This window comes from Poecilia reticulata, linkage group LG10, assembly GCF_000633615.1.
Source record: "Poecilia reticulata strain Guanapo linkage group LG10, Guppy_female_1.0+MT, whole genome shotgun sequence".
Taxonomy (NCBI): Eukaryota; Metazoa; Chordata; class Actinopteri; order Cyprinodontiformes; family Poeciliidae; genus Poecilia; species Poecilia reticulata.
The window spans coordinates 24,377,189-24,401,225 of record NC_024340.1 but is presented as its reverse complement, the minus strand read 5'-3'; the positions used below and the strand labels follow the sequence as shown (position 1 = coordinate 24,401,225).

General features: G+C 38.3%; 2 protein-coding genes across 3 annotated transcripts in view; both read left to right on the top strand.

Annotated features, from left to right (window-relative positions):
* LOC103471329 (protocadherin alpha-C2-like) overlaps window positions 1-11,006 on the top strand; it is an 18,805-nt gene extending 7,799 nt beyond the window's left edge. The window contains exons 3-4 of the mRNA XM_008420247.2: window positions 672-757; window positions 7,867-11,006. Of these exons, the coding sequence (XP_008418469.1) occupies window positions 672-757; window positions 7,867-8,180 (400 nt within the window). The 3' untranslated portion in view covers window positions 8,181-11,006. The remainder of the gene's footprint in view (window positions 1-671; window positions 758-7,866) is intronic.
* A 7,930-nt stretch (window positions 11,007-18,936) lies between these two features.
* Window positions 18,937-24,037, top strand: part of LOC103471737 (protocadherin gamma-C5-like) — a 276,959-nt gene continuing 271,858 nt past the window's right edge. Inside the window, exon 1 of one of the 2 annotated variants that reach the window (XM_017307057.1) lies at window positions 18,937-21,416. In XM_017307057.1, the coding sequence (XP_017162546.1) occupies window positions 19,029-21,416 (2,388 nt within the window). In that variant the 5' untranslated portion in view covers window positions 18,937-19,028. The remainder of the gene's footprint in view (window positions 21,417-24,037) is intronic. The other variant, XM_017307058.1, reaches the window with a different exon arrangement.

Sequence of the window (24,037 nt, the reverse complement as noted above, 5' to 3'; positions counted from 1 at the left end):
CTGTCTGTCTGTCTGTCTGTCTGTCTGTCTGTCTGTCTGTCTGTCTGTCTGTCTGTCTGTCTGTCTGTCTGTCTGTCTGTCTGTCTGTCTGTCTGATATATTTTGCTGCACCTAATGTAATCAGGAGTTTGTTATAAAAGTGCAGCCTTCATCATTGGAAAATTACTATGCACCATATACATTTTACATTAATAACCCAGCAATGTATATCTAGACATTTTTTTTTTATTATAGTGATCAGGTGAAATAGCAGGAAACAATAGTATCTAAAACTCTTATTATCTGAGCCAAACCTTATGATTATTGTCAAGATAAAGGTAGCTTCAGTTTGCAGCAACCCTCTTTTTTATGACTGCCTCAGTGCGTGTTCAGTAGAAGGAGGGTGCAGAATTACTCAGACTGGGTGTAAAAATGACCATCTGCACCCATAATCCCCAGAGTTAAAGAAAAAGTGTCATCAAGACTTTACAATTTCATCAGCACGTATTATTTATTTATTTAGTTACTGAGAAAGCTTTGTATTTGCAAAGTTTTGTTTGCATAATTCAGTCTTACATTTGGCATAGCTGTCTATTTATTGATGCCCTTTAATTTTGAGAAGCATAAAGCATAGTTTATGTATTGCAATACCTCTTAAGTTTTAACATGTCAATGTGCCGTTTGTCTTTTAGTTCAGTCCACATGGAAGAGTCTGCAGTCATGCAGGGAGCTCAGGGAGTCCTGGTACAGAACTGGCCCACTGCATCGAGTGCTGCTGGTAAGAATCTGTGAAACTATTTTCACCTTAGAGTGTAAGTCACTGAAGAACTGTTTAGTGAACTGTTTAAAAGAATACAACACCTACTCTAGTCTTTCATGTTGACAGCACTGATTAATTTAAATATTTTTTTAGTTTGATGAGTCCAAAAACCTCATATCAACGGTCTAAGATAATTATTTATTCATAACTGCAGATTATCCAATAACTYAGTAAACTAAACATAATAATTAAATAACTATGATACTGCATTTGAGATTCCCTCGACTCGCCCTTGCCTTGTCTCACTCCTGCAGGACATGTACTGTCCTTTCTCCTCATTGCTGTACCTGCTTTCTGTTGCAGGATTAGTGACAAAACATAGAAAGAAAAATACCTGAGAACAGTTGATGGGATTGTCAGCWAAATGTTTGTATAATAAGTGAGCCACAGAGGACAAACACTTCAGCAGAATAATAACATAATTAAATTCCATCTCCATTTAATGTTAGCCTCTTCTCTTCCTCAAGTTCTACACACACCCACATACAGGAAATCAAAGATTTAGAGACTCAAGAAGTCATTTCAATTTTTGAAAAGTTTTTTTTTTTCTCCAATTAGTTTATATAAAATTTGCATTGGCAGGACTGATTATTGCACAGACAGAACCTAAAGCATCTGCTCTCCATCTTAACGATTGGTTGTTTCCAGAAAAAATTTATACATTTTTAGAATTTGCTCTCAAAAACAAAAAATATTTTMATTTACGTTCAGATAAAGATATAATATTTTWATTTGGCTAGAAAGGGGCTTACTACAGACAAAATAGTATTTTTAAAATACTGCTAGGAACAATTTTGGAACCACATCATGAAKAATTCCCTGTAACTAACAAAAGAGAGGGTCAACTAGAAAAGAAAATATTTGTCAAGAGAGAAATGTTTCATACATGAACGTTTTAACTTGGCCCATCCAAAAGAAAAAAAAAGGATCATTACCACACCCTATCYGTACCCACAAAGTCTACTGGGATTATTGATCRATCTCAACAGGTTTTTAGTACTTATAGCTGTACTTAAAACAAACAAATAGTCAGTGTTTGGGAAGAATGCTTTTCCGACTTTCCAGTGGAGTTTAACAGATATGCTTCCTCAAGGTTAAGATGTTCTGAAGCTGTTCAGAGAACACACAGACTTAAATAATAATAAAAAGGATTAGTGTTTGAGAAAAAATGAAAACAATGCAAATGACAAAAAAAAAAAAAAATCAGAAATTTGTACAGTTATACTGGATCAGGATGCCAACATTAGGTTTTGATTGGGAGATTATTGGACATAATTGAGAAGCTGRCCCAACATGATCTCCATTTTAGATAGGAGGCTGTGAACTATGTACGCAGACATGTCGCCCAAGCTAGCGATCGTCTCCTCCCATCCACACTTRCGTACAAACAGCCTCCTCTGCTGTGCCATCGATTTCTTGCCTTASCCGAGAACTTACAGCTTGCAGGCACTTCAAAAACGTGAGGCACAAAATGGAGAGCAAAAACACAGACGAGGAAGAAAGAGGGAGAGGACACAACAGACAGCAGTGACGTCCTTAGGGCAGATCAGTGGCTATGAGATCAGCTTGCACGGACTTAAGGTGGTCTCATCTGGCTGTCGCAGTTAGAGACGACATCCTGCGCACGCAGTAACCCCGTTTTAACCCAAGGGCTGCCTGCCCCCTCTTTATCTCATTGTTGGCAGTGCTATGAATAGAAATAACTGAAGGTTACATTACCTTTAATATCAAATTTTAGGATGCTACCAACAAGGCTCTAGGGTTCGTAGTGATAGTAATAAGAAATACAAAATTCTARCTCTGCTCTTCTGATGATCAAAAGAACGACTTATCTACTGAAGTTCATATCGGTTCTMTTTCATCATATCTGGAAAGTGGATGTGTTKAGTTAGTCTGAACCTCCACAGTTACACTGCTATTTATAGCTAAATCCCACTGTTTACCAGGTAGTCTCTTCTCTTTAAGGTTTTTATTTCTTTGAAGCCGTTGTTTCAGGATGGGTGCAGTACTGGCAGGGTGGCGTCTCTTCACCGTGAGACTTAGGCAGCCGACAACGCCCATGTWTTTCACTCTTCTGATTTTGAATCTGCACTCAGTRCCTTGTGTTTCATGTGCATGTCCCTATATTTGACCGCCTGCGAGTCCAAGTGTTTTGTCTGCCTGCTTTGTGCTGCTCCTGTTGTGACAGATGGTGCACAGAGCCCACGCCCAGATTAACACAGCCACATTAGRGAAACCAGGGCTGGGCTTGTGTTCAAGTTGCCCTTCCTATCTGCTCATCACTCTTTGTGTGTCATCACCTTGTCTGTCCCTCCAATTCACAAATCTGCTGCTGAAACAAACTGACGTGTGGGTTTTTGTGTCGAACTGAAATAAAAATAGAAAAACTTCCATTRCGAGATTGGAAGAGACAAGGAAGAGTGGGGTGGGGGGTTAAACGGATGACTTGCAAGGCAAATGATTTAAAATAAAGAACACTTTAAGCAATATTGAATAAGTAATGGAGGGTTTGAGAAGGAGTGACAGTGACTAAATCACACTGATTGACTGAGACACAGGCGGCAATAAAGAGGGGAAGCTGAATGAGGCTGCTGTTGCTAGGGGAGTGTGGTTAGACCAGACAGTGGTGAGAGGGAGTGAGAGAAAGCTTYGAGCATTATTCTCCATCAGCATAAGCACTGTCACCATGGCTCCTACCGATGTCCTACTGCTTCACATGAAGACATTGTTTCCGAGGCAACCATTCATGGCCCCTGATAWTGACAGGAGTGGGAGGAAATAGTRGTGGGTGTGCATAAGATGGGGTGCAAACATATGGCACGGTGCAAAAGAAGATCTCAAAGACGGGGATACGTGAGGCATGATAAACGAGCACAACACAAAAGACGAGACCGAATGAGCAAATGGACGAGAAAGAGTAGAGAGATAAACAAGCTAGAGTGGTCTTTAAAAATAAATTTGCCACTTTAATTTGAGGTGAAAGTTGTTGAAAGAGGAAGAGRAGTTAGTAGAAGTAGAGTGACCTATTTTAACTGGGGTGGTGGTGGTGTACTGCAGATATGGATGCAGGTTCACTGTTTCCCGTATCGTCCTGGAGCATTACACACACATACACACACACACACACCCAGCGACACATTCACCATAACCACTGGTGCAGAGACAGGAGGTTTTCATTGGTGTTGACGGCAGAAACTGTCCAAATGACGAGCAGAAACTGAGACAAAAATCATGCTGCATTGTGYACTTTGAGAGGCTTGAACTATCTGAGCCATTAAATTTATGGACTATCCATTTTTGCAGTATTTTTTTACATTTAAACTCATCATGGATACTTTGTGAATATAAAGGAGGAGTACATTTTAATTTAATTGTGGATACTTCTGGGCTGCAGTATTCTGTCAGCCGTTGTCGATATAACGTGGAAACCTTTTGGCTCATTCAGAAAGGTGAGGCAGGAGGCAGAGAAGAAAAACAATCTGGGATATTTCACTACTTTTGAATTCTTTCAGCCCATCTGCTTCCTATTTTTAGCTGTGTTGTGTTCTGTTTGCTCTRCTAGCTTTGTTCCGTTCTCTGCTGCCATCGCCTTTAAATTTCTTGCCAGTTCTCACCTCCTTCATGTCACTAAGGTATAAATCCTTTTTTTCACGCTATGTTTTTGTCGCTGCAACAATGTTGAGATGTACACAGACACACACACTTTCAAACCTGCATGGAGATGCACAATTTCAGAGCAGTATCTATACTTTTAAAGTTTGCATCAACCATCTGCTATATGGGCTATCTGGGCAATATAATGTCATTACGATGAAACTAACAAGAAACCTAACCCGGAACACACCTAATATTCTACACACACGTTTAGCCTTAGCACCAGACACTATCATGAAGATTTTTTGCCACCAGCCACATCTTTTTAAAAAAAAAGTTTTTATGTTCAGATTTGATAATATGTGTTAATTCACACAGACACTGTGCCATAAAGTAAAATGCAACAACATGTAATCGAGATGATAGCAACACCATATTTTTGTTCTTTGAATATACTCATGCACTGCACAGCAGGTTATAATATACCCTCTAAAAATAGGTGTGGTCTCTCTGCAGGATTGATATGTGAAGAATCGCATCCCAGAGATCTTATTTTTTTCCCTCTTCTCTGCTATGCTTTAGTTTTGTGTTAGGCATCACCATTTTTATCTGCATCTATGCTCCTCATGGCCCCTCTTCCTCTTCTCCCTCCTCCTCCTTAGGACGTTATGTAACACTGCGCTGCACTCCTTTGTGCAACTGTCCAACTGGCTGATGGTAGGGCAAGACAAGCGGATGAATAAAGTAGATGTGGCAAAATGGAGCTTGGGTGATTTGAGTGGCTGTGAAAACCCACTGGAGGCACAAAGAGAATAAAGGGACATTGACACAAGAAAAAGCTGGACTGATGACTTCAGAAGTAAAATCTTAAGAGGGTGAACATGCAGAAAACATCACAGGCTGTAATGCAGTGGGGCTTTACAGCTCTTTAGGCAGCAGGGGTTAAAATGTTCAGACAGCATATGTACAGAGAGAAGTAACCCTTACAACTATGAAATGCGTTACTGTCAGTGTCTCTAATGTACTTGATGGTTGTGGCTGACGGGCAAGCAGTTTAATACRAGATCATATTAACGTTATCACTAACGCTGATAKATATAATTAAGAGTCGCATCAATTACTCAGAGGGACGGGTGTTGGTTTACAATGTTTTTTCACGCCAGATTAGATAAAAGGTCAGGGAAAATAAGAGGTAGCAGGAAAGGGAGGGGTTCCGCACAAGTTCTCACAGTCCAAGAAAAAGGAAGGTGCTTTGCTTTGGAACATTGCTGGACGAGGGGATTTTATTACCATCGGGAAAGCTAGAAATAAATTTAATAAACCTAAAAGGAAGGCAATCTTTTATGCTTGTTGATAAAATTATGCACATAAACAACAATACATAGCACTATATTCAGAATGTCATCAGATTTTTTCTTATTTATTTAAATGAGAATTAAACAATGCAGTGTTACTCTGGTCTGCCTCCATCTGTCTGCTTCCATCGTGACTCATCACTCTCTGGGGTGTAATTAAGTTTATTAGTGCGAGGTTGCACACAGGCACCACTGTCTCATCAAGTTTTCACTTTGAGTTGGACAGGTATTATTTTAGAACCAACAAAATGGACGCTTTAGAGAAACAACTCACCAGTATTTTATTATTAGGTCCTCTCATTTATTCCTTTTGGGCTTGATCTGTTTGGTCTTTGCTTTTATTTATTTATTTATTTTTCAATTTGAGAATATGCCTAGTGAGGGAGTTAAATTGGAACTTGTCTCAGTATATAAAAGTTAAGAATCTGGTTTTTCTGTTCTGTTCTGTGTTTGATCAAATCAATGCACAAAGTGTATCTCCAGTTCTTAAAACAAAATGCATRTTTTAAATGTTTGTTTCACTTGTATAGCAAATCTTTGTATTATGTTCTGTGGGTAAGGATAAAGGAAAAATAAAATTCAGTTGCTTGTGTACTCTGAGCAGTGCAGGAGGCCGGTTGTCTTTTACCAGACATGATTTTTTTTTTCAGCTTGGCTGGATCTGTCCTCAGTTAATCTCCCCTTTGGTAACAGCTCAGGAAAGGAATCAGAGAAGCAAAGAGTGTATGTGAGGAAACGGTGGCAAGTAGGTCATTGCTTTGCGGAGTAAAGCAAAATGGCTGCATGTTGTTTCCTAACACTCTATGCTGAAGCACACTGAGTTTTGGTTATGATATTTTCACTCTAAATACTGATAAGACTCTTATATGACTAAAAATTATACAGTACCTCTTTGTTCACTTTAGTCTTTTCAGTTTTTGTTTTTATACGTCCATGTTTAGGTTTTGTGAGGGTTTTTTAGGTATTTACTYGAAGAGATAAGACATATTATTCCTGTGACCCATCAGCTAAGTATATAAATAAACATGATGGATTCACCAGAAGTATAATGCAGTTTTTTTTTTTTTTTTGAAAAAATAATTTAACAAGATAAATTATAGGCAAAATTTGTTTGCTAAGAAGAATAACCAAGACAGAAATACGGAGAGTTAAAGTATTTCTTTGAGTCTTTCATTTACCAACAAGGAGAAATTTGATGAACTGCACAAACCCAGAACATCATCACAATTCTAACAAATAGTTTAAAAGATTCTGTTTGTTATTCATGTCTGCATCTGTGACACGTTGAGCACAGGGTGTCTTGCTTGTTTTTTTTTTTTTTTTGCAATGCAAAAGATGGACTGATGGAATGACACAAACTGAAAATTCTTGAACTTTTATGAGATCCAACAGAACAACGTAAACCAAAACTGGTTTGTGAACGGATAAAGCAGGCTAACATTAAGCTTCTTAAATGTCCCTGACCGTAGGCATGCTGAAAGTCTACAGTATTTAACAGTCCTAAATGTTTTTTTCTTTCCCATTGTGTGTGATTTTCTTGCTAAGGGATATAAAAATAAATCAAACTTGAACATCCACTCAACTTTTGTTTATTTTTAGTTCATCCTGACAAAAAACAATTCAAACTATTAAAAGCTTAAAGTTAATGTAATTCAGTTGATTGGAATAGCAGCTTTTGACTCTTGTGAATCTGTCATCCATTCATTTAATCTTCTCCCTCCTCAAACAGTAGACTGTGAAAATCAGTGATTTTTAATTAGAGTTGTATTGAGTTGACTTTAATTTTATGAATGTGTCATGCCTTTTCCTCCTTTGACTTTCATTTCACTCATAGCATATGATTAAATGATGACCTTACATTGCATATGTGGCAAAGCGGCAAGATTTAACTTGTGTTCAGCACAAGGAAGAAATAAAAAATGTAGTGACATGAGAAGCTGGTTACTTATTTAAAATAGCAYGAGGCTGTGCTGAATTTGTAAAGCAACATAAATAGAGGGACTTGCAATCAAACATCTCATTCAGTCATAAAAGTTGGAAGAATTTACGTATGTCAAGTCTTTGATTTTTGTTAGAGATTCGAAACTAATCTTTAATCTCTCTGTGTTTCTCTTTTAGATGGTGAAGGAGGAGAGGTTTCCCCACCTATGGGCGCCGGCGTAGACAGCAACAGCTGGCACTTTCGCTACGGCCCTGGTGGTCCCGGAGCGCCCCCACAGCACCTGAAGCCCGGAGAGGTTCCTCCAGAAGCATTCATCATTCCTGGCTCCCCAGCCATAATTTCCATCAGACAGAACCAGGGAGGAGAGGACGACAAGAGCGACTTCATCACCTTYGGGAAAAAGGAGGAGGCCAAGAAAAAGAAGAAGAAGAAGAAGGAAAAGGAGAAGAAAGACAAGAAGGATAAAGGCAAGGATGACGGCGACGAGTAAAACGGAGAGCAGAAAATGCATAAAATGGCTAAGAAGAAAAGGGTGCTGTTAAAACAGAGGTACCAACCAAAGTTCACTGGGTGAAAAGAGAATATTTTTTACCATTATTCATTATTGCTGATAAAGTTTCAAAGCTTTTTTTCTGTTATGATTCTGGCCTTACCAAGATAAAGTTTATCTTCAGTTAAATACTGATGTAAATTACTTGTCTTGCCTTTATACAATTAATGATTAAAAAAATAAAGAAAATGATTGTTTCTTCCTCTCCATGCCCCAATGTGCCTATGCACCCCGAGTCTGCTTTTATTATCTTTTTTGGAAAATGGAAGTACAATTCTTGTGCTTGTGTTGTTCTTCTTTTCTCCTTTAACCCACTGGGCACGTTGGCACCTCTGTCTTATCCCCCCCCAACGACAATGTGTAAAGAATTCTCTAATCGAAGAGACCAGTACATTGAACAAAAACAACATAAAGCTGTGCCAGCCAAGGAAAAAAAAAAGAGGAAAATGTGAAAAGATTGACACAGATGCATGCAGTCTGGAGCTGGACACTCTACTTGTAAATAGCACAAACAAGAGTCACTGAAACTAAAGGCTAAACTGGCACTGCTGCAGATTCACTGGTAACTACCAACAGTGTTCCCTTAAATCTCAATGAAACCACACGCGCGCGCACACTAACACATCCAAATGTGCAAACGGCAACTTATTACCCATGAGACAATTGACACAGGAAGCACCTGAGGCCTGGGAAGAACGAGTGAGAGAAAAATATGAGAACAGACTGGCTGAAAACTGGACACTGCAAGTTCTTTGCCCTGCWCGCTCACGTCTGAGAGTGCAGACGTACATCAACTCTCTCAGGATGGAAGAAGAACCATTTGCAACAGCTCTATCTTTGCTTGGAGAGCACACAAAGAGCTTTATCTTCTGCAAGAGTCCCAACTGAGGAGGACAGAGACCACTGGAAGATGTGGAGAGAAAATGGGGAGATGTCTCACATTYTCCCGAGCATCAACAGAGGGTTGAGTGCAGCTGAGGTGGCTTTTTATGGTGGACTCTGAAGATACCTTACAGAGTATTTGGAGAAATTTTGATATCACTTTTTCTCCTCCTTTTTGCAGCAACAGCTAAATGCTTTCTGCTTTGAATGTTTGGTAGCAACCAATCCTTACCTGACACCTTGAGTTTACAGATGATCACCTGCTTGTATTTGTTCCCAGCTGCCACAAAAAAACCAAATTTTACTGAAAATCGCTTTCTTTTTTCATTTTGCTCATTGCCCATCATGTCGACTGCTTCTCATGTAAAATGTGTGAAATGTCTTTTTTTTTTTTGTTCTTTAAAGAGATTCAATAATACCCGTGTTTGTTTTTCTTCATAGCTTTAACTGCTTTATGCTTTATGCGCCCACCTCACTGTTGTCCTCAGTCACCCACTCGACCCCTTGCTCTGACGGCCTGCTCTGAACATTGTGGTGTGCTGAGAACAGCATGGAGTAATGCGGACGAGGCCCAGGGAGAACCAAACAGGGCTTTGCACCCTGAACCCGTGTCAGGTGCTTCTGAAGTGCAAAATGGTTCAGTGCTTTTTAACTTGTGTATACTACGGTATGTGGTTCATTTCCTGTTTGTAGATAATCACACGAGGAGGTATGGTGGGATAGGGCCGATTACAGCGACTGTAAAGAAATGTGGTAAAATAAGAAGCGATTAAGGGAAATAAAAAATCACCAACTTGATTGTTTAGGAACATTAAGTCACATACTAGCTTCTATGTACGCTGTAAATGTACCGTAGACTTCTCATAGATTGAACAGTAGCTATTGAAACTTGAAAAATATTGGGCACACAGGGATTTGTTCCTTGAGCTTTATCCCACCAACCTTCTCGCTGACAGTTTTTGAAAAAGGGGCACTGATGTGCCTCATGACCTGCTTCTGTTGGTTACCCTCCCGTTGCCTGTAACTTGTTGCCACGTCCCAAAAGTTTTTGCGGCTCAGTATGACGTCACTCCATTAAGTGGCTGCTGCATGTACTGCTCTACGGAAACAAACACTATATAGAGAAATATATATATAGATAGATAGATTGCTCTGATTTTATTCTTTTGTATTATTATTATTWTTTTTTCTTTTTCTTCATTAATCGCACAGGAAATATCTGTATGTACTGCTGTCGCTCCCAAGCATCCATGTACCACAATGTTCACACTCTACAGATGTTTTACGGCATCCACTAACCTTCTTTAGGTATTTGTAAATGATATAGTGTGATACCTTTCAACTTGCAAGTTCATTTTCTCTCTTTTTCCCCAACAGTGGTTTTGCGTTTCAAGACAAGCAAAGCAAAGCAAAAGAAAAAAAAAAAAAAAAGCTTAAAAAAGCAAAAAAAAATATAAAAAATCACTCTGTCTCTGACTTTGACATGACGATTTAACTCTGTATTATTGTAACTGAAATATGTATGATTCTATGAAGAGCTATCACTTCCCTTTCACTCCCATTATAAAAAAATGGAAGAAAAAAACCCTGTGAAGAAAAAAAGACTATATGTTAGTATATTCTTGTGTTTAGTGAGTGTTCATGCTGTCATTCTCTCCCAATGTATGGTGGTGAACTATGGTGGCAGTGTGCTGTCCTGAATGGACCAGCAGAGATATGTTGTGAAATCTTTTTTTGTACACCTTCTCATCAACTGTAACAGTGAAAAGTAGTGAATTTCATTTATTTCATTTATTTTTTCAGACTTTTTATTTTACCTAAATGGATACAGTGGTAATGTGTTTGGTTTAAAAATCACAAATAAAATTTTCTTTCWTAAGCGTACATTCGGATTCGTTGCTTTGGGGACGTTTATGTATAATAATGTTTTGTCCTGCTGTGTGTGTGTCTTATAGTTTTGTGGTTTCTCCAAGTGTAGTTTATAGGAATATCATTCTGAAAAACATAATGAAATATTAGACAGTCTTTTAGAAGGAATGCTTTTGTTTTTCTATTTAGGTCTAATGGAGGAAAGAAATGGTTGAGTTGAACAGAGAAAGAGTTCATATTATTTTTGACGAGCGAGGCTGACAAACTGTCAAAACTGTCTTCGGGCTGCACTCTTCTATCACACACTTTCATGTCACACTTCCTTTTGTGGACTAACAAGCAGTCAGAAAGGATATGTCCCCGCAAAGATGAAACACACACACACGCACACAATGATCCACACGGCTCAGCCTCTCCTTTCCGAAAGCCTTGTCGCAGATGGTCCAAACAGTCGCGCATGAAAACGAAGCTTCCAGACGTACAGTAATTTAATAGAGTGGCTAAATAGATTTATAGGGTCTCAGTGGGTAGGTTTGAAGGAAATAGTAAATTAAATCATGGAGCCATTACTCATGATGGTCTTGAGAGAAATGAAAGCTTGATAATCAATATATTTAATTAGTCATCCACTCCAGCATACAGCTTAATAGCTTCTTGTAGGTAAGTTGAATCTGTGGCACCTAGCAGATTTATTTGCTTTCCACAAGTGAAAAAAAACAAGTAGTAATCACTCTTCAGGCTTTTCTTTAGCCTGAAGCTTCATCCAATATGTAATACTCCTGCTCTTAAATTATATTAAGACAGATAAGTCTCCCTTACGGTTTTGACTTTCATTTTTCATTCAGAGAGCGAAGAGCATGATAAAGAAGGTTCAAAAGTTCATGTTAACAGAACTGCTGAAAAAAAAGAAAAAGGCTGCATTTTCCTTTTTGCTCCGTGATGGAGACAGGGAAGGTGTTTCCATGGCTACAGCTATTTGGGGAATGGTTTCTATGGCAACAACCATGTATATGTACCAAACATGGGCATACTAGTGAGGCTCCCTGATGGGGTCAAGGGTGTGGCTTCGACAAATGGCAGGGAAAGCACTTCACTGATTACKTTCACTTCTAATCTCCCACTAAATATTCACGCTCATAGCTTGATGTTTTTGGCTGTAAGAGCAGCAAATCCACAGAAGTAAAACACTTAAATAAATCAATAAATAAATAAATAACACCCACACATTCAAAATGCCTCCAGCTACTTACTCCCAAGAGCACTTACCAAATGAGTGCTGGTCCTTCTGAGTTTTCTGTGTACTATGCAAATAAGTTAAGAAACAAACATTATGAAAGCAGCCTCCAGTGCTGTTTCCACAGCAAAAAATATACTGCTCAAAAAAATAAAGGGAACACTTCAGTGTTCACTTAAATGTTAATGTGTTCCCTTTATTTTTTTGAGCAGTGTATATATCTTTGGTTACTGAATATGTACAATAAGCACACTAATGCTGCAAACCAATTGACACTTTAAAAAAAAAATACATGTTGGGAATTTATTGACAAAACAAAGGTTAATTCAAAACAATATGCAGCACGTATCCTACAGGAGTCCATTCTTTACTCCCACAATAAGGAGTTAAATAAAAGACCACGGATTGTTAAGGCAGCAGTCATTTTAAATTAAATGTAACTAAAAGGTGTTAAAAACAGCTAAATATATCTTTGGCTGGTTTCTACTGTCGTATTTGTGTTTTGTCTACCCCTAAGACAAAACACAAATAGTTTTTTGTCTTAGGGGTTGAGTTGACCGGTGATGTTGCCAGCTGCAGTGAGTCAGCAAAACCATCGTCCTGGAGGACAGAGGCAAAATCAAGTGACTCGGATGAAGACGGTGAGATTAATGTGTACAATCATATGAGCTTGTGGGAAACACATAGTGTAACACTTGAGACTTGAGACAGCGCCCCTAGTGGTGAACCATTCAGTTCATAAGACTACAACAAACATGACTTAATAGCTGAGATACTTTGGCAAATTTAGCTGTGTTTTGAGTTTTTACGAAGTGCAGTTATTCATTTCTTTTAATAGTTTTTTGCTGAATTGCAACATTTGTGACTTTATAATAATAATAATAATAATAATAATAATAATAATAATAATAATAATAATAATAATAATAATAATAATAATAATAATAATAATAATAATAATAAACAAAATAGCAATTGTAATACAATAACAATTAATTTGAGCTTTTCTTGTTGCTGTCTGCAAAAACAGAGAAATGGGGTTGGAACAGAGCAGATGGTTTGTCAGCCATATTTGTTACAGTGGGCTCAAGATACTCTCACTGGTTTGATCTCTAATTTAGAGATTTCAGCTGCTGAGTTTAACAAGGACACGGGGTCAGTAAGTCGGGGCTTGACAACATCAACGCTTTCTGAGGGACATTTAGCCCTGCGTCGTCTATTTGCTGCTGTTTAAAGCACCTGCTCTAAATGCAGAAGCGACGAAGGAGTCAGGAGTAAAGGCGCCATCTCCTGGTTAAAACCTCACAGCACATCGGTTTTAAAAGCAAGAAGCCCATTCAAAAAGCTATTCAGTGTTTTCATATCTTTGACTTACAAATTAACTTCGACTTAGAATATCGGACTTTGACCTTTAGTGGACTTTATCCATGTGTTTATATGGTAGCATGCAGTTCTGAACAGTGAGACTATTCATTTAGCTCTACAATATGTCTTCCTCTACCCAGTGGATCTGGTTCTCTTGCCAGGGACCTCCTAGTTCATGTAAGTAAGTAAAATATCTGACTTAACATTGAGGTGTTTATCCCCATGTTACGAGAAGGTTTTTTTTGTTTAATTATTAATGTTAATTGGTTTATTTGTGGAACTATCAACACAAGCTAAGCTACCGGGTAGCACTTCTTCGTGCTGCTTTACGTCAGGCTGGGGCCTTTCCACGTAGTTGAATTTCTTGTGAATAAGGTAGTTGTTAGACAGAGTCTGTCTGCAGAAGCCTTAGTAATAACAGTCCTTGCATATTATTAATTATAAATTTGTGGTCATTAAATGATAAAGTATTATAGCAATGTATTAAATCAAATAAATCACACGTCTAATATACACAAAGTGATTTTACATAAATGACATTACTGACATGAAATATGTTTGTATTTCATCCCCTGTTGATGGTGATCCACAGCCACAACCAAACTGCAACAGTAACAAGGAGGAAGAAATTAATACATTGCAAAAAAAAAATTGCCTCTTCACTGGATTTTTGAGAAAATTCATAGAAGGCAATAAATGGTCTTTATATTTTATTCCTGTTTAAATCAGTTATCTTCTCATAAAAGCCCTAGTTTCTACAGTAACAGAATATTTTTTATGTTTAGCACATTGATGTGTATTTGTTTCATTCCATGTCAGTGCGAGCTGGACCTTACTRTTCGTRTCAACTGGTCATGTTTCTCTCCCTCCTCACTTCTCTCCTCTGCTTTTATTTTACAAAACAGCACAGGGAAAGGAGATGAAAGTGAATGTTTGAAATAAACAATAAAGCCCAGCTCAGACGAAGGGAAGAAAAGCACAAATCCAGGAACCCGATAAAAAATAATTCATACATTGTTTACATTTCAGTGCCTGAGTGACCTGATGAAGTTTTGGGTCGGGTGGAAACTACCAACAAGAAACCTCTGTGTGGAGGTTGTAACTTCAGCTTCCGCAGTGGCTCTCACCTGCTTCTTCAAGTTGAAACTCCCCAGCCACTAGCAGACCTACAGGACGTCTCGCCAGGACTTGGTGATGGTTCTGAGTTCCACAAGTTCTTGCTTTGGACTTGTGTGGAGGCAAATGACATCAACTTCTTGCCGTCACTCCCTCTTGTAAAATAAAATCCCTTTTTAAAAGGAGAGCAATTATTTCTGAAACTTGTTGATTCTCAAGCATTATCTACATGTTTCAAAAAATGTTTCTTTTTTTTTCAGAATGATGTCCTGTTTTTTAAGTTTTTGATATAGACACTACTTCTGTAGCTTTTTACAAATTATTTCTCATCTAGCTCAGATAAAATATTCCTGGCCTCAAGGGCCCTTTGTCTTGGAACTGCTAGATGTTTCCTTGATCAAGTACTCAAATAGCTATTCATGTATTTTGGAAGGGGACACATATTTTGCCAAATGGCATATTCAGCCTTGTAGGATAACTGAAATATTCACTTTGCATATGAAAAGGAATATATGAACAGTTTGTTTGACATCACTATGAAAACCTTTTAGGACCAGGGATTCAGAATTATCAATTATACAAAGACTATTTGCAACTGAAACATAGATTTCAAGGAAAAAGAGTCAACGCCAAGAACCTTAAATATGCACTTTAAGCTTAAGCTTTTTTATTCTCTCTTTGGTAAGTGTTTTCGTCATTGTTGTTGCTGTCAGTTTGACTGTGGAAAGGTAACTCTGGATCACCATTTATGGAATCAAATATAAAGATATTGCATGTCAGAACTGAAACGTGTTAAATATTGAAGAGTGACCTTAGAAATTGTACCCATGTACTAAAGAAAAACAAACTTTCAAATGTATCCACCCCTGTACTTCTGATCATAACTTTCACATCGGAGGTGGGGACACATATTTTGGTAGATGGCATGTTCAACCTTGTAGGATATGTAAAATAATCAAATGTATACTCCAGGCTGCATTCTTACCATTAGCTGAAAAAATTGGTTGCAGATCATTCTCTGTTAAGAAAAAAAAAAAAAAAAGACAGTAGTTGTTTGCGATTGATGTAAATGGTGGACATTGTTGTTATCTGATTTTGCACATAAATGCTTGCTGGCTCTGTTTATATGACACACATAGAAATACAGGTCCTTCTCAAAAAATTAGCATATTGTGATAAAGTTCATTATTTTCCATAATATATTGATAAAAATATTTAGGTTAGACAGAGATTTTGGGTTTTCATGAGCTGTATGCCAAAATCATCAGTATTAAAACAATAAAAGACCTGAAATATTTCAGTTTGTGTGCAATGAATCTAAAATATATAACAGTTTAATTTTTATCATTACATTATGGAAAATAATGAACTTTATCACAATATGCTAATTTTTTGAGAAGGACCTATACTATTAAGTTCTTCTTGCGAGAACATTAAAAGTTTGTGCAGTTAGGATGAACTAACTGCACAATTTATACCTACAAGTTTGCTTGATTACACGTAGAATGGGGTGTACAAATAAGGTCTGTGTGGATCCGTCAGCACTCACGGATTAAAACATCTGGATTTATGAGCACTTTTCTCAATTTCAGCGCATGTTCAGTAGCTAGCTTCTCCAAGTCTTTGTAAATGAGGCTCTCGATGACCATTGGTTCAGTTTATCCTAGAGCAGGCACGTGCAGAGGGGAGAGCTGGGGGTGCTTGAGCACCTGCCCTTTTTGCTCCTTGCCCCGAAGGGCCCTTTTGGTAAATGTTATTTTTTTCTTTGGTATTATTATTTCCTAAGCCCTCTTCTGACACATAAAAACATGTGCTAAAATTCTTTGCTTTTTTGTTTCTTGTTTGTACAACATAATAAGTCGGTCACCTTGTTACCTTTGACCTTTTGCCTGTGACGCAATTGCCTCTCGTGGCTAACTGATAAGGTGACTAACTGCGGAGCTCAACGTAGCAAACGTTCCAGATTACAGAACAGTTTTTGGTGAATTATTAAAAAAAATGTTTTGGTGAATAAAGTGGAGTAGACTTGCTACTTGTCAGATGACGGAAAACATTCAAGTATCGTTTCTGCTTAAGCTCGGAGTCGAGGTTTAAGCAGAGAGGTTATGAAATACAACAGACACTGACAGGCCTCTGCGTCTGCCTTTCTCTGAAGAACTACTGAGCRGGAGGAGACAGCCAGGTGAGGAAAAACTGTTCTTATCTATTGATTCAGTATTTTTATCATACAGACATTAGGCTGTTGTTGTTGTGCTACTGGCTAGCTGATAGCTAACGACTTTGCTAGCAAAGCTAGATAACTAAAAAGCTTCTCCCCTGTATCTTTAATGATATCAGTCCTTCTTTAGTATTGCTTATGCAATAAGGGCACATCGCCCGTCCAAAACCTATCATCAACATAATGGATATATCCGATCTTCTAATTTCCTTTGCTGCATAATGTACATTGCACTTAAATAATAGTCCAACAAGGATATTCATTTAGACATAAAAAATATCTCACCCTGAATTACCATGATAGATATAATGAATGTAATACAAGTGTGACTAAATTTAGGGTCTGGTTCACAGAGTATGAAGTTAAATTTGTTTCCTAATTATTCAATGGAAAAAAAAAAAACCCTACCGACCTCACTGAGGGACAAGGGTGTAAAGTAAATGGATGGATGGATGGATGGATGGATGGATGGATGGATGGATGGATGGATGGATGGATGGATGGATGGATGGATGGATGGATGGATGGATGGATGGANGGATGGATGGATGGATGGATGGATGGATGGATGGATGGATGGATGGATGGATGGATGGATGGATGGATGGATGGATGGATGGATGGATGGATGGAAAAAAAAAAACTAACCTCAGTTAAGTAAAATAAAATTGTAATCAAAACTTTTGGAATTGTAATGATTCCTTTAAAAAAAAGTTTTGTTTAAAATACTTTTTTTTAATTAAATATCTAATTTTTTACCAAACATAAACATTTGGTAAAATGTGAGATTCACAAGCAAAACTTTTGAGTCACAAACAAAAACTTAGAATAGCAAGAAAAGATTTCTGACAAGTGCAAATAAGTTTGTTTTGCAACAAAAGTTAACTTCAGGAGTCAAAATGTGTGATTAAAATTTTTTTAAGTCTTTTTAAGCAAAACTCAGTAGACCTTTCTCATGGTGGTAAACATTAACAATTCAATTTTTGCTTTCGTTTTTCTGCAGTTCCACTTTAAAGTTTGATGCAGCTCTGCTTTCCTGAATGGACCGTCTTCATCTCCACTGCAGCAAACAGGCAGCTCTTCTTAATAGATTACTCTACACTAAAAGGTTGCATTGTGCCCTTGTTTATATTTTTAATAGTAATAGTAGTAATAGTAATTTTGTAAATACAAAATATGTCTGGTCCAGCTCTGATTCACGTATCTTGCTAAATTGCAGGTTTGAATATTGCAGTACTTTCCTATAACAAAATAGACCTGCAGAAAGAAATTACTAATAAAATATCTTACATAGGCATAGTGTTATGCTCTATATGGAGATGTTCGTTAGCTTTGATTGTATATSTAACATTTTTGTAATTTATCATTGTTTATTAAACTCTGAAAGCTGAGTGGCTTTGTTAATATTCTGTCCTAGAATGCGGTTAGATGTGCCCTTTTTTTGTTGTTGAGCATCTGCCCCTTTAGTGGTCTCTGCACGGCCCTGTCCTAGATTATATTTGGGCATTGAGACGCAGAACACTAATTTGCATGTTTGCTAAATATTTTATATTTAATGCAGTTACATATGTGTTTGTATACTTTTGGTTAATTTATCGTGGAATTTTGTTCAGTTCTCTTATTTAGGCTTTGAGATGAAATCTTCCTATAACGTGAGCATTAGCTGTCTCTGTCCGTGGTACTGAAACCACCACTTTTAAGACTGAAAGTGTGGCGCTTATGCGTGGGGAAATTAAACAAGACTTTTACTGTTTGCACTTCGGTCTCACTGAAAACATGGGAAACATTTTTAATAGATTTACTTGACTTTATGCACACAAACTTTTTTTTGCATTCTGCGTTTTTATTGCTTTTCTTGTGTTTTTTTGTTTGTTTTGAGGATGGTGTTTTTGACATTGAGGGGAAAATATTAAGGTGTAAGTGATGAAAACCGACTCMCGGTGCCGCTGTGGGCTAACATACAAGTGGAGCACATTTCTCCACCTACTGCCATAGCTTTACTAAGATGACAAAGATTGTGCTTTTCATTGTGTTTCGTGCTGAGCGATAATTTGGTCAATTTTTAAAGCATTTCTGCAAACACCTGCAAACGCATTGTTTTACGATGATGGGACACGAACGGTTTAGGGTGCTTGTTCTGATCCACTTCTTTGTTTCCCTTATTGGGACAAGACATCTCGTCCAAGGAGACCTGAGCTATTCTTTTCCAGAAGAGATGAAGCTGGGATTCATTATTGGAAATATTGCCAAGGATCTTGGAGTTGATCTCAATACATTATCTTCTCGAAAGGCCCGCGTGGATATTGAAGGGACTCGGAAACGCTGTTGTGATATTAATATGAACACCGGGGATTTAATCACATCGGACAGAATGGACAGAGAAAGCCTTTGTGGTAAGAAACCCGCCTGTGTCGTGAAAATCGACCTGGTGTTAGAAAATCCTTTGGAGCTTCATCGAGTCAGTATTCATGTCCAAGACGTGAATGACAATCCGCCTAAATTCAAAAAGAATTTAATTGAAATGGAAATAAGGGAGTCTGCAGAAAAAGGGAGCCGCTTCTCTATCGAGGAAGCCCATGATGCGGACATGGGTCAAAACGACGTTCAAAGATACGTACTTGAAAATAATAGTAATTTTATACTTTCAGCGGATAGTAAAAGGGTTCAGCTACAATTGGAAAATAATCTCGATCGAGAGAAACAAAAGGAAATTAATTTGCTTCTAACAGCTATAGATGGCGGATCTCCGCAGAGATCGGGTACTGTGATTATCCATGTTACAGTGCTGGATGCTAATGATAACGCCCCAGTGTTTACTCAGGCTGTTTATAAAGCAAGTGTGCACGAAAACGCACCACCAGAAACACTGGTAATTACTGTTAGTGCTACTGATGCAGATGAAGAAGCGAACGGAGACGTGATTTATGACTTTGGACATGTATCAGAAGAAAATGTAGATATATTTTCGCTTGATCCAAAAACTGGACAAATTAAAGTAACGGGCGTGATTGACTTTGAAGAAACAATTTCATTTGACATTAGCGTTGAAGCCAAAGATGGCTTAGGACTGACATCATATGCTAAAGTGTTAATAGACGTTATTGACGTGAATGATAATGCGCCAGCTATTTATCTAAACTCCATGTCCAGCAACACACCTGAAAACATACCACCTGGTACAGAGGTGGGAATTATTAATGTTCAAGATAGAGACTCTGAGAGAAATGGACTCGTCCGCTGCTCCATCCAGCAAAACGTCCCTTTTAAGTTGGTTCCTTCTATTAAAAACTATCATTCTCTGGTGACCACAGGACACCTGGACCGTGAACTAGTATCTGATTACAACATTACAATCATTGCCACTGATGAGGGCTCTCCACCTCTGTCATCCTCTAAAACTATTCAGTTATCTGTAGCTGACATCAATGATAACCCACCTGTGTTTGAGGAACAGTCCTACAGCGCATATGTGAGTGAAAATAACAAACTTGGATCCTCTTTATGCTCCGTTTCTGCGCGAGATCCCGACTGGAGACAAAACGGTACAGTGATTTATTCTCTTTTACCTGGTGAGGTGAACGGTGCCTCGGTGTCCTCCTATCTATCTGTTAACGGAGACACAGGAGTGATCCACGCTGTGAGGTCATTTGATTATGAACAGATCAGGAGTTTTAAAGTTCAAGTGATGGCCAGAGACAATGGTTCTCCGCCTCTGAGCAGCAATGTCACCGTCAGTGTGTTCATATCAGATGTGAATGACAACTCTCCTCAGATCCTGTATCCCGCCCCAGAGGGCAGCTCCTTCATGACTGAACTGGTCCCTAAAGCTGCACACGGAGGATCTCTGGTGTCCAAAGTAATAGCAGTGGACGGAGACTCTGGACAGAACGCCTGGCTTTCCTATCACATCGTCAAAGCCACAGATCCTGGACTTTTCAATATCGATTTACACAGTGGAGAGATCAGGACTCAGCGGGACATTTCCGACTCTGACAGCATGAAACAGAACCTGATTGTTGCAGTGAAAGATAATGGACAGCCCGCTCTGTCTGCCACCTGTGCAATTTATTTACTTATTTCTGATAACTTGGCTGAAGTGCCTGAACTAAAAGACATTTCTTATGATGAGAAGAACTCCAAGCTGACCTCTTATCTGATCATCGCGCTGGTTTCTGTGTCCACCTTCTTTTTGACTTTCATCATCATCATCCTGGGTGTGAGATTTTGTCGCAGACGAAAGCCCAGACTGTTGTTTGATGGAGCAGTAGCCATCCCCGGAGCTTATCTCCCTCCCAATTACGCAGATGTGGATGGCACTGGAACTTTGCGCAGCACCTACAATTATGACGCCTACCTGACAACAGGATCTCGAACCAGTGACTTTAAGTTTGTTTCATCTTACAATGATTACACGCTGCCTGCTGACCAGACTCCCGAGAAAATCCCGGCAGAATTCGCCGATCCCTTCGAAGGACTTGTGACACCTGAAGAGGTAGGAAACCAAATTTTTTTTGGTTGAGGGATTATTTTACATTGTTTCCTTTTCTCATAAGTTTTCTTATTTCCTGCATTTCTATTTATTTGTACGCCAATAAAGTTGCCTTTATGCCAAATGTGTTCCGATTTCTGGTGCCGTCGTTAACATAGACTATCACAACACAGCTTGTTTATTTTTTAATGTAATTCAGTCAAGTTCCAGTAATTAACCTAATTTTTACGAATAATCGTAGACGTTTTTGCAACATGCTTTAGGAGGTTCTCAACGTTTTCAGTATTAAGAAATATCCTTGGAATGATTTGTTCAACAATGTTTCCTCAACTAAATTGATATTTGATTACCAGTCAACATGAGAGTGGTAATTGAATTTCAAGAAGTTTGTTTTGTCATATTATGATATTTATTCAACAGTTTGTTCTTATTTGAATTAAGGTGCCACATAATGGTTGAAATGTTTCTTTAATGTTGTCTTTTCTCAAAGTATATGTCCTTGGTGCTGACGCAATGATCTGCTTTTTCCGCTTAACAATTATTAACGTCGTTTTCATTCGCTTTAATCATTTATGTTATAAAACAGTTTAATCTACCATTGGTTGTTTATTGTCGAAACGTGGCGAATAATATATTGAAATAAATTGCTTCCAATTATGAAGTGTCACTTGCGTTACGCATTTCCAATCCAAAGATTTACGCAACTCAAATTTCATCATTGAAGCTTTTAATTGAGTCAAATTTATGACAACTCAAAGCACTATTGACAAATTCTGGCTTTTAATTAGCTTCTTCCCGTTGTTACGAACATTTGTTAACGTCTTGTTTTTTGTCATTCTTCCATTATGAAATGTATACAACATGTTTAATGTGGATCATGTCAATAAATGCTGAGATATTTTGATTCGGAGAACATGGAATGCAATGTTATAACATTCAAAAACAACTCACGGTGTCGCTGTTGGCTCACCCAATAACTATCATCCTTACCGCTCCACTCATTAGTGCACAGGGAGCAGCTACAGCCTTGTCGCAGAAGCTGTTCAACACTTGAACATTTAAAATACTGGACTCTCTACACGGATTATTTTTGCAACATCTTGTTAATATTGTGTTATCGCTCTGTGGAATTGTTTCCGTTTTATTCTGGTAACCATTTGCACGGAAGATGGGAGACATAGGATTTTCGGTGCTTTTTCCAGTTTTCTTTTCTGCTGCTATTTTTATAATACCTCCTCTCGTTCAAGGAGATCTGAGCTATTCTTTTCCAGAGGAGATGAAACGAGGATCCGTTATTGGAAATGTTGCCAAGGACCTTGGAGTTGATCTGAATACATTTTCTTCCCGGAAGGCCCGTGTGGATATCGAAGGGGCTCGTAAGCATTACTTTGACATTAGAATGAGCACCGGGGAATTAATTACATCAGACAGAATTGACAGAGAAAGCATTTGTGAGAAGCAACCCTCGTGTATCATGAAAATCGACTTGGTATTAGAAAATCCTTTAGAGCTTCATCGTATCAGTCTTCGTGTACAAGATGTAAATGATAACTCGCCCAAATTTAGACAAAATTTGATTGAAATGGAAATAAGAGAGTCTGCAGACAAAGGCAACCGGTTTTCTATCGAGGAAGCCCACGACGCAGATATAGGTCAAAATGATGTACAACGATACATCTTACAGAACAATTATAATTTTGGTCTCGCTGTGGATAGCAATAAGGTTGAATTAGTCCTTGAGAAAAATCTTGATCGCGAGAAACAAAGGGACGTTAGTTTGCTTCTAACAGCTATAGATGGCGGATCTCCTCAGAAATCAGGTACGGTAGTCATACATGTAACAGTGCTGGATGCTAATGATAACGCCCCAGTATTTACACAGACTGTATATAAAGCAACTGTACCTGAAAACTCTCCACCAGAAACACTGGTTATTACTGTTAGTGCTTCTGATGCCGATGAAGGAGTGAACGGAGACGTAACATATCAGTTTGGACACGTATCTGATCATGAGATAAGTTTATTTTTTATTGACCCAAAGACTGGGCAAATTAAAGTAACTGGTGAGATAGACTTTGAAGATAAACGTTCTTTTGAAATCAGACTACAGGCAAAAGATGGATTAGGATTGACCTCATATGCTAAAGTAGTAATAGAAATTAAAGACGAAAATGATAATGCACCTGCTATTTATGTCAAATCCCTTTCGAATTCCACACCGGAGAATGTGTCACCTGGTACAGAGGTGGGCATCATTAATGTGCAGGACAGAGATTCCGAAAATAATGGACAGGTTCGCTGCTCCATCCAGCAAACCGTTCCTTTTAGTTTAGTTCCTTCGATTAAAAACTATTATTCTCTGGTGACCACAAGACAATTGGACCGTGAACTAGTGTCTGATTACAACATTACAATCACTGCCACTGACCAGGGCTCTCCGCCTCTGTCCTCCTCTAAAACTATTAGGTTATCTTTAGGTGACATCAATGACAACCCACCTGTGTTTGAGGAACAGTCCTACAGTGCATATATGAGTGAAAATAACAAACCTGGCTCGACTTTATGCTCCGTTACTGCTCGAGATCCTGACTGGAGACAAAACGGTACAGTGATTTATTCTCTGT